At 48.5% G+C, this 25,260-nt stretch overlaps 2 protein-coding genes and 1 long non-coding RNA gene across 7 annotated transcripts in view; 2 read left to right on the top strand and 1 right to left on the bottom strand.

The window, feature by feature from the left end:
- Window positions 1–3,508, top strand: part of CFAP221 (cilia and flagella associated protein 221) — a 121,875-nt gene extending 118,367 nt beyond the window's left edge. For 2 of the 3 annotated variants that reach the window (XM_061135237.1, XM_061135236.1), the window contains exon 24: window positions 3,002–3,508. In XM_061135237.1, coding sequence (XP_060991220.1) covers window positions 3,002–3,110 — 109 coding nt within the window. In that variant the 3' untranslated portion in view covers window positions 3,111–3,508. The remainder of the gene's footprint in view (window positions 1–3,001) is intronic. The other variant, XM_061135238.1, reaches the window with a different exon arrangement.
- Window positions 574–5,970, bottom strand: LOC133050932 (uncharacterized). 2 transcript variants are annotated; one of them, XR_009691731.1, is made up of 5 exons: window positions 5,558–5,970; window positions 4,930–5,077; window positions 3,096–3,169; window positions 2,129–2,302; window positions 574–1,252 (listed from the first exon to the last, which is right to left on the bottom strand). It is a non-coding gene; the product is annotated as an uncharacterized LOC133050932 (long non-coding RNA). The 2 variants fall into 2 exon arrangements; XR_009691732.1 differs by lacking the exons at window positions 4,930–5,077; window positions 5,558–5,970 and adding an exon at window positions 3,452–3,920 and having other exon boundaries at window positions 574–1,217.
- Window positions 5,971–11,510: 5,540 nt separating this feature from the next.
- TMEM177 (transmembrane protein 177) lies at window positions 11,511–14,496 on the top strand. 2 transcript variants are annotated; one of them, XM_061135754.1, is made up of 2 exons: window positions 11,511–11,578; window positions 13,243–14,496. In XM_061135754.1, the coding sequence occupies exon 2, from the start codon at window positions 13,264–13,266 to the stop codon at window positions 14,197–14,199; it is 936 nt and encodes a 311-aa protein (XP_060991737.1). In that variant the 5' UTR covers window positions 11,511–11,578; window positions 13,243–13,263; the 3' UTR covers window positions 14,200–14,496. The 2 variants fall into 2 exon arrangements, with proteins under 2 accessions (XP_060991737.1, XP_060991738.1); XM_061135755.1 differs by lacking the exon at window positions 11,511–11,578 and adding an exon at window positions 11,650–11,929.
- The last annotated feature ends 10,764 nt before the right edge of the window (window positions 14,497–25,260 follow it).

The raw sequence follows: 25,260 nt of genomic DNA on the forward strand, positions 1-25,260 counted from the left end.
AGCAGCTTCTAAAACAAAATTTAGAGAAACAAAATTTTAATAGAATTTCAGTGAGCATCTGTTTTAATCAGCTATTTAGCAACAAAATATGTTACACTACATAGTACATCTGACGCCTCAACAAAGAGATGCACTTTGCATTTTGTTTCAGGTTTCAAACATATGGCTAAGAGTTTTAAATAAAACCTTCTTTTTTTCAGTTTGAAAAATTGCCCCTGGACTTAGACCAGTTTGCCCCATGAGCAGGGTAATATCCAATACCTCATTGTTTACTTGCTGTTTCACCTGGTTTTTTCACCATTTTGACTACAGAAAGCAATATCAAATGCCATTTGATTATCAAATGAGTATTAAATGAAATAGAACTTATTACTTTATATATCTTCACCCAAAGAAGAAAATTCTCTTTTCTTTTTTTAATGTATTTCAGCCACTTTACCAAAAACACAAAAAACAGAAAAAACAACAATAAACTAAGCATTTTCTGCACACCAAGTTATTATTTTTTTTCAAAACACACATACATTTCACACATTTTCAATAAATAGATCCATGGCATTTTGAATTCACCTGTTTTGCAGTTTAAATTATTTTTATACCTTTTTTCATGTGCCAAGATTATCAATATAATTATCAGTTTATTGGCTGCATAGTATTCCAATGATATCTCACAGATGATTTTTTTCAAATTTTTATTGGAGTATAATTGATTTACGATGTTGTATTAGTTTAAGGTATACAGCACAGTGATTGTGTGTGTATATATATATATACATATATATGTATATATATATGAAATATGGGGAAGGAAATGGCAGCCCTCCCCAGTATTCTTACCTGGGAAACCCCATGGACAGAGAAGCCTGGGGGCTACAGTCCATGGGGTCCCAAGAGTCAGACATGACTTACCAACCAAGCCACCACTACGTGTGTGCGCTAAGTCGCTCCAGTCACGTCCAGCTCTGCGGGACGCTACGGACTGTAGCCCACCAGCCTCCTCTGCCCATGGGATTCTCACATGTGTGTGTGTGTGTGTGTATCCTTTTTTTCAGATTCTTTTCCCTTATAGGTTGTTACAGGATATTGAGTAGGGTTCCCTGAGCGGTGCGGCAGGGACTCAGTTCTGAAATTCTCTCCGTGCAAACCCAGCATGACCCGACGCTCGGTCTGTCTTCCCAGTCCTTACTTGTGCTTTTCTTCACCTCCTTCAGCTTCAGCTGGAAGCAGAGGGTCAGACAGACACACATGAGAGCTGGTCAGACAGGGACAGAAATAAAAAACACATCAGTGATACTTAATGTCCCCTTGAAGACTACTGTCTACTTGGTTTCTGGCAAACACCTATTTTCATGGATGCAAAGAATCATCTGCTCCTTCTTGAAGGCTGTAATCAACCCAAGAGCTTCCTTGCTATCTTGATGGTGATCTCACCCTCTCAAGACCTACTAAAGAGAATTATACTGCAAAATATCCAAGAAACTGTGTGAGTGACTTTAGTTGCTGAGCTAAAGTCATTCAGCTCCCCTTAGATTGTCACAATATCACTCAGCCATTAATATATTTAAGGGCTGACATGAACTATATATTTTTAGACTGATTTCATAAAGTGGTGCCAATTAATTTTTTAAATTACTAGGGAAGTCTTAATTTTTCATTTTGAGATACCTCTGCTTTTTCAAAACTTTCAGGCATTTGCCAAAACTTTAGGAAGTTTCACGCTCCTTAGGAAATATCTCACAAGCACTTAATTTTATTTTTCTGGTTTTATTGAAGTATAGTTGATTTACAATGTTGTGTTAATTTCTGCTGCCCAGCAAGGTGATTCAGTTGTAATATACATATATTCTTTCTCGTGTTCTTTTCTATTATGGTTTATCACAGGGTACTAGTATAGTTCCCTGTGCCGCACCGTAGGACCTTGTTTGTCCATTCTCTCCGTACTGTTTGCATCTGCTCACCCCAAATTTCCATCCATCCCTCCCCCACCCCCTCCCCCTTGGCAACCACAGGTCTGTTCCCTATGTCTGTGAGTCTGTTTCTATTTTGTAAGTAAGTTCATTTGTATCAATTTTTTATGTTCCACATGTGAGTGATATCATATGGCATTTGTCTTTCTCTCCTGACTTACTTCACTTAGATAATAATCTCAAGGCTCATCCATGTTGCTGCGAATGGCATTATTTCATACTTTTTCATGGCTGAGTAATATTCCGGCGTGTGTATGTGCCACGTCCTCTTTATCCATTCCTCTGCTCATGGACACTTAGGCGGCTTCTAGGTCCTCACTGTTGTCGACAGTGTGCTGCTGAGAGCACAGAGGGGAAGCACTTAATTTTCTCTTGAATTCTTCTGACTGGACAGATCATATAGCTGAGCTCACCGTCCTTAGACGTCTGTGCTTTCAGCCAAATACACTAATCCTATCCTCCCAGATATTTGGAAGGTTCTACCCTTCACCATGCCAGCAACACCCAGGCTCCACATCAGCCACTCCTCGACCCAGGTGCAGAACCCTCCCTCTGGAGTCCCACCTTCCGGAGCCACTGTCAGAGTCAGAGATACTGTGTGTCCACTTTACTCATAAAGACTCAGCTCCTGCCCGCTGAGCATTTAGAAGCCATCATGCCGGGATGTCCATGCATAAGTTCTCATTTCCCCTTTGCAACAATCCTCAGAGATGGGAATGCCCACCACGTGTACCTCTGGAAACAGAGGCTGAGAGTTTAGGTCACTTGGCTCTGCTAAGAACCTAGTGCAGCTGAGACTGGAAATCAGGTTTGAATCACTTCCAGCCAGGTGTTTTCACTGGTAACTAACTGATCACTAAGTATGGTTTATACTGTGTTTGGGCATAAACAGCTCCTCCCGTCTTCGTGAGGCATCACTGGTGACCCTGAACCCAGAAGCGGGGTGGTGCTGGGTGAACTGACTGTTTTAGGAGGTGCCCAGATGGGTCCTCATCAGGTTTGTGTTTTATATATGTGTATATGTATGTATTTAGAGAGGCGAAAGACCAGGCACAGCCAACGGAGAAGGCCGGAGAGAAGGTGCTCGAGGAGATGAAGAACCTGCGGAGCAAAGCGCTCAACTCCTACCTGATCCTAGAATGAAAACCACCGGGGGATCAGTGCCTCTCACATCCTCTCTGCAGGTCACCATGGTCCTGTGTCTGCTTATGTTCCGGCCATTTTAATCCGGGGAATTAAAGTTTTAGAGAAAAAGACTGAAATACAGATGATGTACATATTTTATAGTTTTTTCTTTTTAAAAATAAAATGTCATTAGTATGATGGCAGTGTTTGGAGCTTCTTGCTGCAAGATTTAGTGTGGGCACAAAGGCTCCCGAGTGCTGAGAGGCTGGGAGCCCTTTGGAGGGGCCAGAGGCCAGAAGGGCTGGGGAGGGGTGCTCCCCCGCCAGTCCCCACGGCCCCTGAGCACCCCTGACGCTGACCTTGGGAACCGCTCCCAGGAAGAGCAGTGCTGGTGAGGACACCGGCTCCTGAGTAGCTGTGCAAGCAGCAGACACAGGTGAGGAGGCCAGAGATGGAGGGGACACTGTGGGGCGACTGGAACTTGCTGCCTGGCCTGGGAGGAATGAATAACACCTGTGTGAGGACGCTCAGAAGCAGCTGGGGTGGCAGGGCTTTGCCTTGGGGTCAGGAGTCCTGGTGAATAGTCAGTAAAAAGCAGGCCTTTTGACTGTGTGTTAACATGACTCCGTCCTCACGCATGAGCTGGCCGCAGGTCAGAATCACATGGAGAGCTTCATAAAAACCAGCTGAATCACTGCTGTCTTTAAAATAGATAACCAACAAGATTCTACTAGGTAGCACAGGGACTCTGCTCAATATTCTGTAATAACCTATATGGGAAAAGAATTTGAAAAAGAATAGATACATGTATATGTGTAACTAAATCACTTTCTGTGCTCCTGAAACTAACGCAACATTGTGAATTGTACTCAAAAACGAAACAAAATAGCTGAATCAGATTGTCTGGGGTAGGACCCAGGCAGTAATAATCCTTAAAGCTCTCCAGGTGGACCTAATGTGTAGCCAGGAGTGAGAACCACCGGCCTCCAGGATAAAGTCTATAAACTCCTCTTCCCGGGGCTCCACGCCCTCACTTCTCTGGGTTCTGCTTCTAGCTTTCCTCTGCCCCCGGTCTCGGCTCTCTCTATCGGGCGGTGGAGACTGCTGGCTTGGGTGGCCGTCTGGTTGTGGGTGGATGCTGGTCCTCCTCTTACTAACCACGTGGCCCCCTTAACATCTCTGAACATGTAAGACCAGGCTCCAGTGCTCACTGCCCGCAGGGCTGTGAGAATGACTTTAGGAAACTTGCAAAGGGTACCTATTATTCAACAGTAGTTGACAAATCTGAGCTCCTGCTGCTTGCCGGGCAGGACCGAAGCAGTGGTAATTTAAGAAAATTTTTTTCATTTTGAAATAATTTTAGACTTAAGGAAAACTTGCAACACCAGCACAGTGAGCTCACATATATAGTATCCAGCTTCCCCTGATGTTGACATCTACTGTGGCACAATCATCTAAAACAGGAAATTAAAACTGGTTGGGGGCTTCCCTGGCGGTCAGTGGTTAAGAGGGTAACTACCACTGCCGGGGGTGTGAGTTCAGTTCCTGCTCAGGGGACTAAGAGCACATATGCCTCGTGGCCAAAAAATAAATAAAAGAAAAGTTCTTGAACTGAATAAAAAAATGAAAATACAACATATCAACTTTTTAAAATTGAAAAAAAAAAAAAAAAAACTGGCTCAGTGTTGTTGACCAGGGTCTCCGTACTTTCTTCTCACCTGTGACAGCCCCTCAGTAACCCCTGAACGGCAAGGTTCCCAGCCAGCCCGGTCCCAGGGCCCTGCCTCACAGCAGCCCCTCCTTTCCTTAAAGAAGTTCGAGGGGGTCTGCGCCTTACCACCAAAGAGATGAATCAGCTCACAGGACTCAGCCAAGGCATGGACACAGGGATCTGGTCACACATTCTCCAACAGCGGGGTCTTCAGCAGAAGTTTCTTTTCAGATATTCTTTTTGCAGGAAGTTTGTTAAAGCTGTTGTGAAAAGACTTGAGAGGAAGCGAGACGTGGGAAAGAGCCTGAAGACTGACAGACCATACTTACGCCCCCAGTAGTGACCAGCGCCAGCCCTTGTGCACACACACATACACACATAGGCACACACATGCACACACATGCCCTTCCCAGGTCCAGTGCAGTATCTCTCCCACTAGAGGCCATAAGAAGTGGACCCTTGCTTATGCGATCACTCTCCCCAGTGGTAGAGGTGACCTGAACCTAAGGACAGGCTACTTCTCAGGTCCCCACTGCCTGAAGCTCGACTGGCCACCCTTTGGGCACCTTTGGTTCTGCTGCGCCCCCAAACCCTGGCCTTCCAAAGCTCCCCCTCAGCGTCAGGCTGAAGCATCTGAACTGCAAGCCTAAACAGGATACCCAGGGCATCTCCTGTAACTTCCAGCCCAGAACTCTGGACCTTTAACCAAACCGGTTTCCCACCTTTTCCTGGATACTACATCGAGAGGACTTACCAAGACTAATCTGCTCCGCCACACAGTTTACCTCAGCCAGCACCAGGAGTCAAGCTGGGTTAACCGAGAGGTGAAAGGAGGCCGGAAGCCGGTTCCTACCACCCTCAGTCGTTCACATCATGAACTGCAGGAAGGAGGGCCGCCAGTGAATCGTCGCAGACGGAGACATCGTTCTTCCTCTTTCTGTGCTTCCAGATGGGGACTCCCCAGGAGAAGAGCTACGAACCAGGCTGCACGCCCCAAGCCTCCACCCCACACAGTGGAGCCACACAGCTCGCCTATCCTGGGGGAGGCTGCTGGTGTGGCCAGGGCAGTTTTGGGTGAGAGATGAGACTGACGTTTCAAAACAATGAGACTGAGTCTTAACCAAAGTGATATTGTCTAAGTAACCAACACTGACTGACAAATTATAGACTCAGACTGTGCATCCTTAGGGGAGCCTACTAATAAGCAGGAAATGAGATGGTTTGAAGAGTACAGCTGGTAGCAATTATTGGAAAAAATAAAATCTTTCATTTATTCGTAAATGAGCTGATACTACTCAAACTGTTCACACTATAGTCATCACCAGCTTCTGATATCAAAAAAGATATTAAGGAATGAGAAAAATTATTATTATTGGTGGAAATATCAGATCTGGGAAGCCAGAGGGGGCTGTGCAGAGCAGCCAAGGCAAGGGACCCAGGGCCTAATTTGGTTTATATTCTACCAAATTATAATACCAGTATTATAATAGATGGCATGCTCATTAAAGTTAGTATTTGTGGCAATAGGGAAACTAGTATAAAAGAAAAGACAAAAACATTTTACATTAGAACAAGGTCTGTTTAAGTAGTCAAATTGTAGTTAAATTTAAAATGGTATGATTCCAGGGACTTCCCTGGTGGTGGTGAGGTCCAGTGGGTAAGACTCCATGCTTCCAATGCAGGGGACAAGCGTTCTCATCCCTGGTTCAGGAGGATCCCAGATGCCATGGGGCCAAAAAAAGAAAAAAAATGATATGATTCAATGACATTTTAAAAATACATCTTTTCGAGGTCTGCCTCTGAAATGGCCACTGAGCCACTGTCCACTCCCGGGGCCAAGTAGCATGGTCTGACATGTGCCCAAAGCTCTTAGACTTTGGTTTCAAGTACCATTCCTGAGAAGGAAGCAAGGAACCTTGGAAAGTATCCGATTCTATATCTCAGCACAAGGATAATTAAGATGTTCCTGGAGCATGAGTTTGTTGCCAGAAAGAAAGTATGCTTTCAAAGTGATCCGGGACAATTTGAAAGGGTAAAGGAGCCAGTTGCGAGGAGCTCCCACTGAGCAAGCTGTGACAGTTTTGGGACCAGAAAGAAAGCAGTAGCTCTCTGCAGAGCCATATGAGACACACTAGGGGAAAGAATGGGGGAAGGGGAAAAGGCACGTACAAGATTTTAATGATGTTTACAGTATGTTGATGAAGCCAAACTATGTGTATACTGCACTAAAGTGTTGGTCAGCATCAAAATTTCATCATTACAAATCAAACAGCTGAAATATTAATTGCCCTCCTGGTAGGAGATGCAGAATCGTATCAGCTCTACTCAAGCAATGAAAAATTGTGGAGGATTTTACTATGGCAAAAAAGACCATAGGCTTGAGAAGTCCAATTATCTCCGTAAATAAGTGCCAACTCATGACAAATCCACCTGGACCCTTGTTGTTCTGGACCCCTGTCCTGAGCAAGAATATCCCACCAAGGGTTCAGTCCACAGCACCTCAGGGTAAAGTGGCCCATGAGGGTGGTTCTGTGCTCCAGGATTAGGGGAATACATTTGAGATGTCAAGGTAAATGAAAGAATCTACCTAGGTTGATACTTCTGTGCTGGGTAGGTTATCTGTAATAACAAGTTTTATTCCTCTGTTTTATATGTACTTCATTTAAGATGTTTAAAACAGGTTCTGTTTACAGGATCTGTTACATTTCTGTGTTTTATTAGATTTATAAGAGTTGCTTAGTGGTTAAGAATATTTTGCTTATAAGATTTGATTTGGGAATAAGACTACTTGGCAGGGGTTGGATATTGTTATATTTAAGAGAATCAACTAAATTAAAGTTGAAAGTATAGTTTGAGATGTCCAAGAGAATTTGACCAATTAAGTACAGAAGTGCTATGGTAAGATTAAAGGAAGATTTCATTATAAAGCCCATGGTTAATTGACAGTTAACCAAAGAACGGGTAGAAACAAAATCTTATTTTTATACAAAGATCACTGAATTTATTAATAAGATAATATTTGTAAATTGAGGTTTTAGGCTTAAGAGGTACGAGATATTTAAACTTGATCCTTAATCAACAGTAATTAAATAGTAATTGATAGTAATTAAAGCATAAGTAACTCTTAAGTATTCCTTTCATGCCCAGAAGCCTCCTCAGAAAACATTTTAGGAAGAAATAGAAAATCTGAAAGCCCTATGACAAGTGAGGAGATAGAATCAGTAATCAAAAGTCTCCCAACAAGGAGAAGTCCTGAAGCCAGTGGCTTTACTGGTGAAGTTTACTAAATATTTAAAGAAGAACTAATGCCAATCCTTCTCAAACTTTTCCAAAAAATTGAAGAGGAAGGAATTTCTCCTGATTCATTCCATAGCCAGCGTCACTCTGATACCAAAGTCAGATAAAGACACTACAAGAAAAGAAAACTTCAGGCCAATTGCCCTTATGAACGTTAATGCAAACATTCTCAACAAAATAGGAATTCAGCAGCATATTGGAGAGATTATACATCATGATGAAGTGGGATTCATTCCTACAATACAAGGATGGTTCAACATATGAAAATCAATCAATATAATATACAACATCAACAGAATAAAGAACAGAAACCACATGATCAACTCAACTGATGCAGGGAAAGCATTTGAAAAGTTCAACACCTTTTCATGAATAAACACTCAACAAACTAGGAATGGAAGGAAACTGCCTAAACATAATAAAAGCTATATATGAAAAATCCACAGCAAACATCCTAGTCAATGGTGAAAGACTGAAAGATTTTTCTCTAAGATCAGGAACAAGACAAGAATGCCTACTTTTCACCAGTTCTATTCAACATAGTCCTAGAAGATCTAGCCAGATTAGGCAAGGAAAAGAAATAAAAGGCATCCAAATTGGAAAGGAAGAAGTAAAATTATCTCAGTTCATAAATGATACAAAATTACATTTAAAAAGCCCTAAACATTGCACAGAAACCTGTTAGAGCTAATAAATGAATTCAGCAAACTAGCAGGATACAAAGTCAACACACAAAAGTCAGTTGCTATACACTAACAATAAACAATCTGAACAGGAAATGATAGCAATTCCATTTACAATGGCAACAAGAGGATAAAATGCTTAGGAATGACCTTAACCAAAGAGGTGAAGGACTTATACACTGAAAACTATAAAACATTGCTGAAAGAAATCAAAGAAGACATAAATAAATGGAAATACAACCCATGTTCATGAAGTGTAAGACTTAATATTATTAAGATGGCAGTACTCCCCAAAGCAATCTAAAGATTAACGCAATCCCTGTCAAAGTCCCAATGATATTTTTTGCAGAAATAGAAAAACTCATCCTAAAATTCATATGAAAGTTCAAGGGACCCTGAATACACAAAATGATCTTGAAAAAAGAACTAAGCTGAAGGATTCATACTCCCTGATTTCAAAACTTACTAAAATGCTACAGTGTCAAAACGGTGTGAGTGCAGGCGTAAAGACATACATAAAAATCAATGGAGGGTTTTCCTGGTGGCTAAGACGGTAAAGAATCTGCCTGTGATGCAGGAGACCTGGCTTCAATATCTGGGTTGGGAAGATCACCTGGGGAAAGGAATGGCTACCCACTCCAGTATTTTTGCCTGGAGAGTTCTAAGGACAGAGGAGCCTGGCGGGCTACAGTCCATGGGGTTGCAAAGAGTCAGACGTGACTGAAGTGATTTAGCACATATAATAATGGAACAGAATAAAGAGTCCAGAAATAAACCCTGGCATATATGATCAAATGATTTTTGACAAAGGTGTGAAGACTATTCAATGGGGAAAAATAAGTCTTTTCAGCAAGTGTTGCTGAGAAAACTGTCTATCCACATGGATCCTTACCTAACAGCATATTCAAAAATTAACTCAAAATGGATCAAAGACCAAAACTATACAACTCTTAAAAAGAAACATAGGGCAAAAACTTCATGCCACTAGCTCTGGCAATAATTTTTTGGATATGACACAAAAGGCATGGAGAACAAAACAGAAATAGGGGATTTGGAATTTATGAAAATTAAAAATATTGTGCATCAAAAGACAATATCCTCAGATTTACAAGGTAACCCCCAGAATGGGTGAAAATATTTGCATCACATATCTGTGACAACTCCTAAAACTCAACCACACACATACAACCCAACCCAATTAAAAAATGGACAAAGGTTTTGAATAGACGTTTCTCCAAAGAAAACATACAGATGTCCAAGGAGCATATGAAAAGGTGCTCAAAATCGCTAATCACTAGGGAAAAGCATATCAAAACTACAAGATACCACCACATACACATACTAGAATGACTACTATAAAAAAAATAAAATAAAATAACACACATTGATAAAGATGTGAAGGAATAGGAACGCTTGAGCACTGTTGGCAGGAATGTAAAACCGTACAGCCTCTGTGGAAAACAGGATGCCAGATCCTCAAAAACTTTAAAAGTGAAATGAACATATTATGCAACAATTCTACTTCTGTGTATATACCCAAAAGAATTGAAAGCAGGGTCTTGAAGAGATATTTGTACACTTATGTTCACAGTAGCAAGATCATAATAGCAAAAATGCGAAAGCAACCCAAGTGCCCATCAACAGGTGAGTGGATAAGCAAAACCTGTCATATTCATGTGGTGCAACATTCTTTAGCCTTAAAACGAAGGAAGTTCTGATTCCACTTACAGGAGATACTTAGTGGTCAAAATATAGAGACAGAATGTAGAATGGTGGATGCCAGAGAGCAGAGGAAAGGGGAATGGAAGTTCTTCTCTGATGGATACAGAGCTTCAGCTTTACGAGACGAAGCGCTATGGAGGTGGACAGTGGTGACGGCTGCACCACCACTGTACTATATGCTTTAAAATGGTCAGGATGGTAAATAAGTGTACGTCACCACAATGGGGGAAAAAGCAACCATCAGATGCCCTTTTATCCATCATGGATGCTTACCCCTGAATTCATATCCTGTTCATCCTCTAATCTAGTCCCAATCACCCACCCCTTGCAGGCCTCTCAGACTTCACTGTGACTTTACAAAGCTTGGTCCATCACCAGCAAATTCCCCACAACTTCACCTGTACTTCAGGGTCTGCAGACCTCTTCTGCAAGTGGCCAGATAGTAAGTGTTTTAGGCTCTGGACAGACTGTCTCTGTCCCGGCTACTCCCCTCTGCCCTTCTAAGGGACAGCAGCCACAGACACGCGTAAAGGATGGGCTGGGCCCCGGCAGGCTGACCCCTGACCCTCACACAGCAGCTGGGAAGGTGGGCTGACAGGTGTGACGCCGCTCCGCGGACCGTGCAGTGCGGATCACTTGGGAGGAGCTGGGGCAGAGGGCCCGCCAGCACAGAGCGCTTCCCGACGGGAAAGGATGGGACCTGGCGGGAGGGCGGGGCGTGAGCTCCGACAGAAGGTCCGCCAGAGGCCTCCTGACCCACGCCCTGACGCTGGTCTCTCCAGTGCTAAACAGGGACGGCCCAGACAGCCGCCGGAGGCCGTTCACTGGCTGAGGAGACCCGGCTCGAGCGGATCAGCCAGGGTCCCGCCCCGCGCTCCGCCCCCGAGCTCCCCGCCCCCTTTGTCTCTGCCCCCGGAGCCCCGCCCCCGAAGCCGGCGGGCGGGCACCGCTGCCTCAGCCCCGCCCCCTAGGGCCCCGCCGCTTTGTCTCCGCCCCCAGAGCCGGCCGGCGTGCTTTGCGCCTGGCCCCGCCCCGCCCACGTGCTCGGCGTACCTGGCGCGGCGGCGGCGGAGGTGAGCGCGCGGAGAGGGGCGGGCAGACCAGCGGGCCCCTGCGGGCTCCTTAGGCGGTGTGTTCCAGCCGTGGGCGTAGCCAGGGGATCCCGCGTGGAACAAGGGTCCTGCGGTCCTTCTTCGCCCAGCAGCCTGCGAGATGCGCGGCACCCCCTCCCACGCCTCCCTGGGGCGCGCGGCCTTGGTGCTAGGGGTCCTGGGGGAGCTAGGACCTACGTTTGGACCCTTTCTGTCCTGGCTTTGGTTGCCTCGTTGGCGAAAAGGCGCAGTGACGTGACTCTCAAGGAATACGCTGGCTTCTTGTTTGCAGCAATTTACTTGCTAAGTAAACACTGAACAGACAGGAAGACAGTAAGCTTCAGCCGAAGTTAAACAATTGTGAATTTTACTGAAATATTTTCGGATGAAATAATAGCATGGCCCTACTGTGTTTGGAAATAAACTAGCTGGAGGGGATTATGCGTTTGAGTAGAGATGAAACAAAGCTAACCGTGACTTGACAGATTGAAATTAGTTTGTAATATACTATTTTTTCCACTTTCCTGCATGTTTATAATTTATCATAAAAAATAATCTACAGTGGAAAATTTGCTGTGGACACTTGTGTTCAAATACTGGGCCTGTATTTGTCTGCTGGAGCTGTAGTGACAAGAACTGGGTGGCAGAAATGTGTTTTCTTGAAATGCTGGAGGCCGGAGGTCCAAGATCAAGGTGTTGGCAGGGCTGGTTTCTGCTGAGGCCTCTTCCACGGGCTTGTAGATGGTCACCTTCTGGCTTGCGTCCTCGTAGTCCTTCTGTGTCCGAAAGTCCCACTCTGGATTGGATTAGGGGCTATCCTAATGACCTCGCTTTAACTTAGTTACCTCTTTAAAGAGCCTATCTCTAAATACAGTCACATCCCTCCTCCTGGAGGTTAGGACTTCACTGTATGAATTTGGAGGGACATAGTTCTGCCACGTTACTAGTTGAGGCCTTTCTGTGCCTCCGTGTTCACCGCTTTAAAATAGGGACATCACAATGATAAGGGCGCAGAGTTGTAAGGATTCAGTTGTTAAATAATATGTGTAAAGGTCTCGGAACTGGGCCGGGCATATAGTAAGGATGGAATAAGCCGAGCATGTGTTTCGTGTTTAAATTAGTGCTCATGTTCAGTATGGCAGTGGGGTGAGAGGTGGGTTGCTTGGGGCCGTTCCTAGCCGTGGGAATCAAAGTTGTAATTATAGCCATTCCATGGCTTCCCGAGACTCCCTGGCGGGGCCGTCAGGATCATCCCCCCCAGCTTCCTGGGTGGCCCAGTGACCAACACTGACAGGCCCATGGTTGTCTACGGGCAGCGAGTGGACTGGCAGAGCTCAGCGGGCCCCCAGCTGAGAGATGCCCTGACCCCTGTCTCAGGTTGCCCGGAAGTTCGCCTTGGCCGAGGGGCGTCTGCTCCTTGCCAGACCCTGATTGTTTCGCGTGTGTTTATTGACTCAGCACAGACCCCTTCCTGGTAGACCATTGTCACGCGCACATTTGGTTAAGTGGTGACATAGAGTCAGAGCTGGGGCCACTTCTCGGCTACTGTGCGTATTGCCTCAGTTAAAGGGGATGTGGCCCGGGGGTGTTTGGTCTGCAGGCTGACCCCGGCAGTTGTTGGCTCACTTCTCTTTCTCTTGGCCCAGGTTACAGTGGTGGCAGCCCTCATGGCAGGTCCGCTGTGGCTGGCCACGGTGTTTGTGCAGAGACACAGGACGGGCCTGTTGGTGGGCTCCTGCGCAGGCCTGTTCGGGGCCCAGATCTCATACCACCTCTTCCCGGATCCTGTGGTCCAGTGGCTGTACCAGTACTGGCCTCAGGGCCAGCCGGCGCCTCTGTCCCCAGAACTGGAGAGGCTCTTCCGGGAGGTGCAGCAGGACATTGGCATCCCCTCGGGCCACCACTTCGAGGCCTTCACCACCTTCACCTTCCAGCCTGTGAGTGCCGGCTTCCCGAGACTACCTGGCGGGGCCGTCGTGGGCATCCCCGCCAGCTTCCTGGGTGGCCCAGTGACCAACACTGACCGGCCCATGGTGGTGTACGGGCAGCGCGTGGACTGGCGGAGCCCAGCGGGCGCCCGGCTGAGAGATGCCCTGACCCTGTCTCACGAGGCCCAGAAGTTCGCCTTGGCCAAGGAGGTGGTGTACCTAGAGAGTGGGGCGGCCGCCCTGCAGGCCCTGCCAGCCCCAGCCTGCCTGGCGGGCACCTGGGCGCTGAGTGTGGGGGCCAAGCATGCCTTGGGGCTCTACGGGGGCCCCATGAGCTTGCGGGCTGCCTTCAACTTGGTGGCAGCAGCGGCAGGCTTCGTGGCCTACGCCTTCTCCACGGACTCTCTCACCCACGCCCTGGAAGCCTGGCTGGACCACCGCACGGCCTCCTTGTCTGCAGCCTATGCCCGGGGCGGGGTGGAATTCTATGAGAAGGTTCTGTCGGGCAACCTGGCCCTTCGCAGTCTGCTGGGCCAGCGGGGGGAGAAGCTCTACACGCCCAGCGGGAACGTCGTTCCCAGACACTGGTTCCGCATCAAACACCTGCCTGACACTGCCCGCCGGGACTCGGTGCTGCAGATGTGGCGGGCAGCGCTTGGCCCCGGCGGCTCCTGAGGGCCTCGTGGCCCGGACGGTTCCAGATCAGGCAGGTGCCACTCGCCGTGGACTCGGGCAAGCCCACAGCCCAGTGTCAGCAGACTTGCAGCTTTGGGGTTTAACAGCCCAGTTCCTGCCCCAGCCCACCACCCATGACCCAAGTCACCTCCAGCACGTCCCTTTATGAATCTGAGCCTTGGTTCCTCTACTGTAAAACGGGACTGATGTAAACTCCCTGGCATGCCTTTGGGGTTGTGTGAGGTCATTACAGGAGGGCCTGGGTGCCAGCGCCTAAATAAACAGAAGGCTGTCTTCCTTGCTGTTTGATTACAAGGGGCTAAAGGGGTCAGACAGAGAAGGCAATGGCACCCCACTCCAGTACTCTTGCCCGGAAAATCCCATGGACAGAGGAGCCTGGTGGGCTGCGGTCCATGGGGTCAAGAAGAGTCAGACATGACTGAGAGTTTTCACTTTCACACATTGGAGAAGGAAATGGCAACCCACTCCAGTGTTCTTGCCTGGAGAATCCCAGGGACGGGGGAGCCCAGTGGTCTGCCGTCTATGGGGTCGCACAGAGTCGGACACAGCTGCAGTGACTTAGCAGCAAAGGGGTCGAACCGCATCTCCCCACCGGAGGTGTTTGCCGGATGCAGCCGCTTTCTTACGGTCCTCACCACATAGTTTGCCTGGTGGTCAGATCCCAGTCTCCACCTCCTGTGGAGAGGTTAAAGGTCCTGAGAGGCCGAGAGGAGAAGCCCGTATGGGCCCAAGAGCTGGGAGACAGAGCTCACTGTGGGGCTTTGAGGGACATGTATCCAGTGTAGATGGCAGCTCAGAGAGGCTGGGTGCCCAGCAGCCCTGCAGGGCCCCAGGAGAGCCCCTGGGCCTGAAGGAGGGAGAAGGTATTGCTGGAACCTAGCGGGACCTCCTGCTCAGAATTCTGGCCGAGGGAGAGGGGAAGCAGGCCTGCAAAGCTGAGGCCCTGCAGTCAGGACAGAGCAGGTGAGTGCTTGGGGAGGGTAGGGACCATGAAGGGAGATGGGAATGGGGCCAAGGGGCGGTGAGGAGAGCAGAGGGGTGCCGCTGGGCAATGGGCCATGCCTGCTGTCCCACTTGGGACCGAGGGAGGCTGCAACCTTGCTGGGTTTTGTTTCCCTCCAGTCCTCAGCTGGATAGACAGACCCCCCCCACTTTTGGTGCTTGGACAGGAGACCCCAGCAGGGAAGGTGAGGAGAGTTGTGATGAGTCAGCCAGGTTCCCTTGGTCATTCCTGTATTCTTTTAGTTTCATTTTATTTTATTGAAGTATAGTTGATTTACAACGTTGTATTATTCTCTGCTGTAGAGCAAAGTGACTCAGTTATACAAATACAGGCTCCTCTGTCCATGGGATTTTTCAGGCAAGAACACTGGAGTCGGTTGCTATTTCCTTCCCCAGGGGATCTTCCCAACCCAGGGATGGAACCTGTGTCTCTTAGATCTCATGCACTGGCAGGGGGATTCTTTATTATTCTTTATCATTAACACCATCTGGGAAGACCCTTTGCACCTTAGTGCTCTTCCTAGAGCACCTAGTAGTGAAGTGACCATGGCTGAGCATATCCTCTGCTGAAATGAACTGTCTGCACAGGCAGGGTTGTATGTCCCGTTTACAACTCTTGACTGAGGAGCTCCATATTTGGGAATAAATGAACAAGGCTCTGAAGCTCCACAGACACAGGCTTGGCTCCTTAGGGTCTCTGAGCAGTTATGGAATGGCTTACTGGGTGCCCTGGGCACGGCCACTGTGAATCATGTGTGACCCTGTCCGTCCTTCCTTCCCGACTTAGGACTTTTCAAGGGCTTGGCCTGGCCACGATTGATGACTTCATGGAGGAAACAGGACGCTGTGCATCACTTCCCTTCCTATAGGGCACAGATTACTTCTCAGGGCTCCAGGGACCCCTTTCTCAGAGGCTTTTGAGGAAGCTGACTCCCCAGATTCTGTGATATTTTGTGCCCCTTAAAGCAGTTCAGGGCTTTATCCCAAAAAGGTTAAAACCATGTTCTGTGGTCTCTATAGCCTTTCACCCACTGCCACTTAGAGGTGACTTTTCAGCCTCATCTCTTTGACCAGGAAATAAAAGGTCACTGAGCCGAGATTTCTGGAACTTCCAGGGGAGACCTTCCAGCTAACTGAAGGGAAAGGGTCCACCCTTTCCGTAATGTTTAGTGCTACGGTGGGGATGGGGAGGTGGGGTGGGGTGTTATGGAGCCTTAGGAGGCCCCAGCTGAGAACTGGGGTACCTTAGGAGGCAGAGAACAAAGAGGGGGCAGCAATTCCTTGGTGGCTTAGATGATAGAGAGTCCCCTTGCAGGGTTCAATCCCTGGGTAGGGGAGATCCCCTAAAGAAGGCAATGGCAACCCGTTCCAGTGTTCTTGTCTGGAGAATCCCATGGATAGAGGAGCCTGGAGGGCTACAGTCCATGGGGTTGCAGAGAGTCAGAGACGACTAACACTTTCACTTTCTTTCCTGCCACTTTGTCAAAGTGACCTTGAACAAGTGACTTCACACTTGTGATCCTGAGTTTCCTCTCTGTAAAATGGGGACATTAATATGTATCCTACAGGATTGTCCTGACAGTGAAAGTAAATTTTGCAAAATGTGAACCCGTTTGTAGTAAGCTTTAAGAGAAGATTGGTTCCTAAATGTTAGGGGTACAGGTAGTAGGGTGCTCAGGTCTTGGAGTTGCTGTTCAAATACCAGAAGCTTCTTGAGGCTGAAGCCCCTTCAGGGACGCTGCCTCACAATCAGAGCTCCACTCACAGCTCTCAGACCCCCGATGGGGGCATGTCCTTACACGGCTCCCAGTTGACACCTTTCGGGAAATTAATTGGCAGCAGCTGAAAGCAAAGGACCCAGGTGGCCCTGGGGGGAACACCACACTAGAGAATAAGTCATTAAAGTAGGAGATGGTCTTTTACCCCTGCTGTACAGGTAATTTCTAAATCCTAGAACGTTCTGGGTGGTTGAGGTTGTGGTGAAGTTGGAGCAATGTGTCCTCTTGGTGACACTCTGGGGCAGCCTCCAGGATGGCCCCCAGTGATCCCTGCTCCTGTGTTCTTGGCCGGTGTCGTCATCTCCCCTTCCTTCTCTTGGTTCAACACGACAGAATAAGGCAATTGTGATTATTAGAAAAGACTGACTTCTGTCTTACCAGCAGACTGTTACTTTCTCAGATGCATGCTTCGATGAAGCATCCTACCTGTTGGACAGGCCCACGTGGCAGAGAACCAAGTGCAGCCTCTGACTCACAGCCAGCTGAGCACCGAGGCCTGAGGCCCCACAGCCCGCGGGGAGCTGAGTCTTGACAGCACATGGGAACTTGGAAGAAAATCCCTCCCCAGTCAGGTCTCAGATGAGACCCCAGGCTCAGCCGACACCTTCACTGCAGTCTGTGACACCATGAAGCAGAGGACACAGCTAAACCAAGCCTGGATCACCAACCCGCAGACACAGTGAGGCAGTAATTGTAGGTTATGTTAAGCCACTTCATTTTATGATAATTTTTATGCAGCAATAGATAACATACACATAATGTAGCTGACATAATATTTTTAGAAAGCAGTGGAGCAAAGTTTGACACAATCACAAAACTGTATCTTTTAATCCAGTAACTTCAAACCTAGAAGTTTATCCTAGAGCTATAATCCATCAGAAATTAAGTCATGTATGTCCAAAGATACACATGCAAGCATTACCTATAATATGGAAGAAAATAAGGATAATGGAAATACTGGAAAACAGGAAATTTTGGTACATCCATTTTGTTGAATATTGTTCAGTTACTAAAAAGCATAATTATGAAGGCTATGGTAGAAACAAGAGGAAATATTCTAAATATCAAATATTTTAAAACATATGAAGTATAACATGCATGAGAATTGCAATAATGTAATTACGGTAAGACCTGGAAGGAAATCTGCAAAATTTCTGAAATTCAAAATTTCATAACAGAAAATAATTCTATAATGGTGAGATTTGAATGACTTTATTCATTCAGTATATATAAGGACTCACCACTATATATATATGTTAACAGGGATGTGTATGCAGTCTCACTCAGAGAGGTCCATGGGCCCACCCCCCTCTCCCTGCATCAAGGTGACAGATCCTGGCATCCCTGCTTTTGGCCCATATCCTTGGGGCATGGCCTACCTTCTGCCTGTCAGTTACTGTGGCATCCATGATGCTCAGATCTGCTATGGAAGCAAAACTGACTGACAGTCCCAGCTGCTGTTTATCTAGATCCCTCAGCATGCTTTCACTGAAGCCAGGCCTCTTGTAGGTTCCCTCAGGAAGGGATTGATCCTTGTGCAGTACTCACACAGGCCCATTCTGGTGAACTGTGGGACTCCTCCAGTCAAGGACTGGCTCAAGGATGCCCCAGCAGCCTGGGCAGATCTATCTTAGGACAACTCTAGGCCTGAGATGCCAAAGAATGCTCAAACTACCGCACGATTGCACTCATCTCACACGCTAGTAAAGTAATGCTCAAAATTCTCCAAGCCAGGCTTCAGTACGTGAACCATGAACTTCCAGATGTTCAAGCTGGGTTTAGAAAAGGCAAAGGAACAAGAGATCAAATTGCCAACATCCACTGGATCACCCAAAAAGCAAGAGAGTTCCAGAAAAACATCTACTTCTGCTTTAATGACTACACCAAAGTCTTTGACTGTGTGGATCACAATAAACCGTGGAAAATTCATAAAGAGATGGGAATACCAGACCACCTTATCTGCCTCTTGAGAAATCTGTATGCAGGTCAGGAAGCAACAGTTAGAACTGGACATGGAACAACAGACTGGTTTCAAATAGGGAAAAGAGTTCGTCAAGGCTGTATATTGTCACCCTGCTTATTTAACTTATATGCAGAGTACATCATGAGAAACGCTGGGCTGGATGAAGCACAAGCTGGAATCAAGATTGCTGGGAGAAATATCAATAACCTCAGATATGCAGATGCCACCACCCTTATGGCGGAAAGTGAAGAAGAACTAAAGAGCCTCTTGATGAAAGTGAAAGAGGAGAGTGAAAAAGTTGGCTTAAAGCTCAGCATTCAGAAAATGAAGATCGTGACATCTGGTCCCATCACTTCATGGCAAATAGATGGGGAAACAGTGGAAATACTGACAAACTTTATTTTGGGGGGCTCCAAAAGCACTGCAGATGGTGACTGCAGCCATGAAATTAAAAGACGCTTACTCCATGGAAGGAAAGTTATGACCAACCTAGACAGCATATTAAAAAGCAGAGACATTACTTTGCCAAAAAAGGTCCATATAGTCAAAGCTATGGTTTTTCCAGTAGTCATGTATGGATGTGAGAGTTGGACCATAAAGAAAGTTGAGCACCTAAGAATTGATGCTTTTGAACTGTGGTGTTGGAGAAGACTCTTGAGAGTCCCTTGGACTGTAGGGAGATCCAACCAGTCCATCCTAAAGGAAATCAACCCTGAATGTTCATTGGGAGGCCTGATGCTGAAGTTGAAACTCCAGTACTTTGGCCACCTGATGCGCAGAGCTGACTCATTTGAAAAGACCCTGATACTGGGAAAGATTGAAGGTAGAGGAGAAGGGGATGACAGAGGATGAGATGGTTGGATGGCATCACTGACTCAATGGACGTGAATTTGAGTAAACTCCGGGAATTGGTGATGGACAGCGAGACCTGGCATGCTGCAGTCCATGGGGTCGCAAAAGTCGGACACAACTGAGTGATTGAACTGAACTGAGGTCTGAGATCCTTCTCCCCAGACCTCTTTCCTTCCCCACCACCTTCACACATGTCAGACCTACTTTATGTTGTGGTTTGAAGGCTCTCCCTACGTTCTTCTGTTCCCGCCCCCTTTGACCTCACAGGCATGTCCCTTAGCAGCCTCTTACTCAAGTAATCCTGTCTTTCCAGAGCATCTTAACTCACTCACCCCTCCCTCACTGCTGTGAGGCCCTGGGGACACGCCCTGCCCTCATCAAGATCTGCAGAAATAAGTCTGCAGTGCAGGATGGCATCAGTGCAGGGAGGGTGTGAGCAGATCAGTGTGGGAGCACAGGGGAGGGAGCCTGACCCAGCCTGGGCTGGGAAGTGGCCAGAGAGACCTCAGGGAGGGGCTCCTGGTGCTGAAATCCTCACTGTGAGTCAGAAGAACCTAATCCTGATAATATCAAATACTTACGGAGCACTGATGTGCCAAACCCTTTACATATGTTAATTCACATAATCCCGCCAACAGTCCTGTTGTCCCCATTTTACAGATGGTGAGACCCAGGCATAGAGAGATGAAGTGGTTTCCACCAGCCAGTGCTAGACCTGGTGTCTGAACACAGGCAGTCTGGCCCTAAAGTTTGTGCTCTTAGCCACTGGACCCTGTTAGCCAAATGAAACAGGCTGTGGGACTACCTTATACAAAAGCCAGAAACGGGACAATTTGTATGATTTCCGTGTCAGTCATGGCCCAACTGGGAGTCTGAAAGCACACAGTGATTTAACAGGGAAAGCTTAATATGAAGAACTATTATTCTATAAGGAATTATTACAGTCATAATGGGTTTGGCCTGATGAGAAAATTGCTTGTAGGAAGTCAGGAGAACTCTGATAATACTTGAAGGCAGCTATGAGGAGCCGCCACCACCCCTGCCCAAGTGAGACCTGGTCTCGCTACAGAAGGTGTCAGCACGGCTCCCTGGTGCAGAGAAGTGGCTCCATCAGGTGCCACATGGCAGAACTGCCTGGAAATCCACCCTCTGGGGTAACAGGGAAGCCATGCACGTTAGGTTCCCCACAAATTTTGCTGCACACCCACCCGAGGAGATGCTGAGGAAGTGGTCTGTGAGCAGGGGCCTCCCCAGCAGCCTCTGTGACAAGACAACCAGAGGGAAGGCGGGCTGCAGAAGCCCAACCCCAGGGGGTCACCCTGGAGGAGCCCATCTCGGACAGCCTGCCCCGCAAGAGCCTCTCCTCCTCCAGTGTTCTTCCAGGGCCTCGGCCAGCGAAATTCAACATTGTGAGGGCTGCTGAGAAGTGTTGCCAGAGTCATGTACATTCTCTCAGAATAGTGTCTGATTGTGCCGCCTTGGAGAGGCAATTTTGTTGTTATTACTGGTGGTGGTGGTGGTGATGATAGCGATGGTGACTGAAGCCTTTCAATGCACTGGGAACTTGCAAGTTCCCAGATTGGGGCAGGATGAATAAGAACTGAAACATGATCCTTAAAGCACCCACAGATTGTTCAGAGCAAAGGCCAACGGGGTAAGTAGCCCTGCCCACAGGCTCGATCCTGCCAACTCCTTCCTCAGCTATGCCCCTCTCTCTGCCCCCTGCTCCTCACACCCCTGACTCAGGCACACTGAACTGCAGCAGGCTGGGGAACACGAGCTTATCTCTTGCAATGCCTGGAGCCACCTGGACTTCAGACTGCCCTGGCTCTGGGCTTCTTCCAGTCCCAGCCTCCTGGAGCCCTTGTTCTCCAGAAGGCCTTGCTCCCTGCTGCTGTCAGAGGTGAACTGCATCAGTGGACTAGGCTCATGCCATTACCCACCTCCGTTAGCTGTCCTCCACCTGCGGCAGTGGTGGAAGGCGCTCAGCGGGTGCCAGAACCCACACTGAGGGAGGGCTGGGGCCGGCCGGCCGTACTCAGAAGCCATGTTACTGCTTCACAGTCAGACCCTCTGTACTGATAGACGTCACTGCTGTCCCCAAACAAGACCTGCCAAGTCTGATACCTTGGCACTGAGCCACTGACCATGTAGTTCAACGGCCATAATTATGCTCTGTCTGTGTGCGTGCATGTGTGTGTGTGTGTGTGTGTGAGTCGCTCAATTGTGTCCAACTCTGTGATCCCATGGACTGCAGCCGCCAGGCTCCTCTGTCCATTGGATTCTCCAGGCATGAATACTAGAGTGGGTTGCCATTTCCTTCTCCAGGGGATCTTCTCGACCCCGGGATCGAACCCAGGTCTCCTGTGTTGCAGGTGGATTCTTGACCACTGGGCCACCAGGGAAGTCACGCTTGCTCTCATACGGCCCAATTCTGTGGACGCTGCTGCTCGCTGGCTCGGTTTTCCAAGAACTAAAATCAGTATCAGCGGTGAATTTTCCCTAACGTTATCTGCGCATGAGAAGACCGAGATCCTGAGCCTTTTCCTGGGTAGAGGGTCTCCCTCACTTTCCTGGGTCGCTGAGCTCCTGTGCCCGGAGCTGGTCCCCGTCAGAACTAGACACGCGGATTGGAGGTCCCTTCTGGTCAGCAGGAGTTCCTGCTGCTTGGGCGCAGCCCTGCAGCCTGAAGTATACATGTCTTTGTGGATGTGCTGAGGGAAGAAAAAATTGGGAATCGGGGTCCTGGGAGACTAGGGTCCACTGGGGGGCCCTCAGCCAGGGGCTGACTCTGCAGGCGAACTTTGGTCTCGGAACTGGACTGGACCCTGGTTGTGCAGCTTACCACTGCAGGTAGAGGACTCACCTTGTCTGTCCTTCAGCTTCCTGTCTGTAAGTGACAGTGCCCATCTCCTGGAGGTGATTTAAAGGGTTAATAAGTTGATATTTGTAAAGCGCTTAGAACAGTGTTAAAGCCTGTGGAAGTCAATAACCTGTATTCACCAAAGCGTGGTTGTGGGGCGATGACGCTGTGCAGACACCTCTCGGGCGGTTGTGATGGAAATTAGGACCGCGGTACTACCCAGCGCAGACTCCTCAAGCCCCCGCCCCCGGCCCATGCCTGCGTCTGATTCTTCCTCCAGCCTGGGGCCTCCCTAGGCGCAGCCGCGGGGCCATTCACACCCTCTTATACCCAGGACCTGATGCCATTGGGGTTCAGGAAGTGTTGACTGAGTCCATGATGAAGTCATGATGCAAGAGGCCTGTGACACGCGGGCAGACCCCGGGGGTGCTGGCCTGTGAAGGTCTGCTCAGCTCGCGTTTCTCAGGGGTTTGCACAGGGGAGAGGCTGCTGTAGCAAGGCCTCTGAACCTCAGTCTTGTCCCCTCTGGATAAGACACCTCAAAAGGGACCCCCAGCACCTCTGATATTGCTCCCAGCAGCAGGTGGAGGCTACCTGGGCATCAGTCCACAGGTCTGGACCAGCCTGCTGGCTGTCCCTGGGGAGGAAGGGCGTCCCAGCCTTGAGTCCTGGACTCGGCCCCTGCGGAGGAGGAAGCACGCACAGACGCCCCGGGCAGCAGAGGGGCGCAGCATCTCCGAGCCCAAGTGGGAATCAGGCCATGGCTGCCCCCCACCCCACCCCACTCCGCCCCTCTGGCCTGCTGGTGCCGCCTTCTCCCAGTCGTGCTGCCTGCAGACCCAGAGCTTCCTGTCTCTCTCTCCTGTTTGACCCGCTTTGGATCCAGGCCCTGAGGTTCTCCCTGCCAGCCAAGTGAGTGTCAGGAGCCATCTGCTGCCTAAGCCAACGGCAGCTGCCGAGAAGATGCTTGCATACATATGAATTGATTTTGTTGTGCCTCGTGATGAGATCTTCAGTTGAGCAAGGGGGAATTTGCCAAATTATTCAGAGGTTACATTAACCTAGGGAAGGCAGAACTCACAGCCCATGGGAAGAGCAGGGGTGAGAAGCCCAGAGACAAAACTGAAGAGGCCCAGCAGGCGGGAAAAGACCCTGATGCTGGGAAAGATTGAGGGCAGGAGGAGAAGGGGGCGACCGAGTGTGAGATGGTTGGATGGCATCACCAGCTCAATGGATGTGAGTTTGAGCAAACTCCAGGAATGGTGAAGGACAGGGAAGCCTGCTGCGCTAGCTCACGGGATCGCAGAGTCGGATGTAGACAGGGCTGAATGACTGAACAGTAAAGCTGGCGCGAGGCCCTGTTGCAGCCACGCGTTCCGGGAAGCAAACTCTCTCAGAAGGACAATGCAGATAGTGGAGTGCAGTTTATTACACCGGCGGCCTCAAGGCAGAGTCTCCTCTTAGCCAAGGACCCTGACCAGCTTTTGTGAAAACCTTATATACCCTAAGTGTACTTGCTCAAACCCACCTCTCCTTGAAACTAGTCTGGACAAGGTAAAAGAGAAATAACAATCAAAGTTAACCCATGATTCATGTGTCACAAGACTAGATAAACAGTGGACATTTATCAATAGGCCTGTGGTCGTATCCCGATAGACATAGTGGAATCTACCACTTTGTTCTGTTACAGAGATAATTAGCATATTCTTTTAGGCGTCGGAGAGTCCAAGTCCAAGTCCTGAGGCTCTTTTATCCTGGGGTCTGGTTTCCCATTGGTATGCCATTTCTATAAACACCAGGCACAAAATTCAGAGTCCATTGGGAGGGTGAACCTGCATGTAGCCTAATGTTCGCAAACTGGGCGAAGACGGAGTCCAGCTCTGTCTGTTTCCTCCTTCACCATGAGCCAGGGAGGAGGCTTCAGGGAGGCTGTGGCCCCAGGCAGGAGGCTTGAGCGGCCTGTGGCCCCCTGCCTGACTGACCATGGGCTGTCCCTCCACAGAGCTGGTAGAGTTGGCTGATGTGCTCACGGGCTGGGCCAGGCAGAGCCCGCGCACTCCCTCAGGCCCTCATGGGGAATCACCCCCTTGGCCTTGCCTGCTCCATCCCAGGTGGACCTCCTTCCACTCAACAGTATCACCTCCCAGGTAGGGAGCAGTGCAGACAATTTCCTTTTATTACTTTCTTAAATTACAGCAAGCCCCTGTCAACTTAAAAAGGTGAGAGTTGCAAATTTAAGTTTTATTTGGGGGAAAATAAGGGCTATAGTCCAGGCTTCCCCAGTGACTCCGCAGTAAAGAATCTGCCTGCAATGCAGGAGACACCAGTTTGATCCCTGGGTCAGAAAGATCTCCCGGAAGAGGGCATGACTACCCACTCCAGCATTCTTGCCTGGAGAATCCCACGGACAGAGGAGCCTGGTGGGCTGCAGTCCATGGGGTCACAGAGTCAGAAACAACTGAATCGATTCAGCATGCAGGCACCTCAAGGACTACCGCCCAGGAGACAGCACCTCATGTAGCTCTGAGAAACGGCTCCAGAGAAGAAGGGGAAAAGGTCCATATATATGTGATTTTGGTGGA

This window comes from Dama dama, chromosome 33 (genome assembly GCF_033118175.1).
Source record: "Dama dama isolate Ldn47 chromosome 33, ASM3311817v1, whole genome shotgun sequence".
NCBI classification, from domain to species: domain Eukaryota; kingdom Metazoa; phylum Chordata; class Mammalia; order Artiodactyla; family Cervidae; genus Dama; species Dama dama.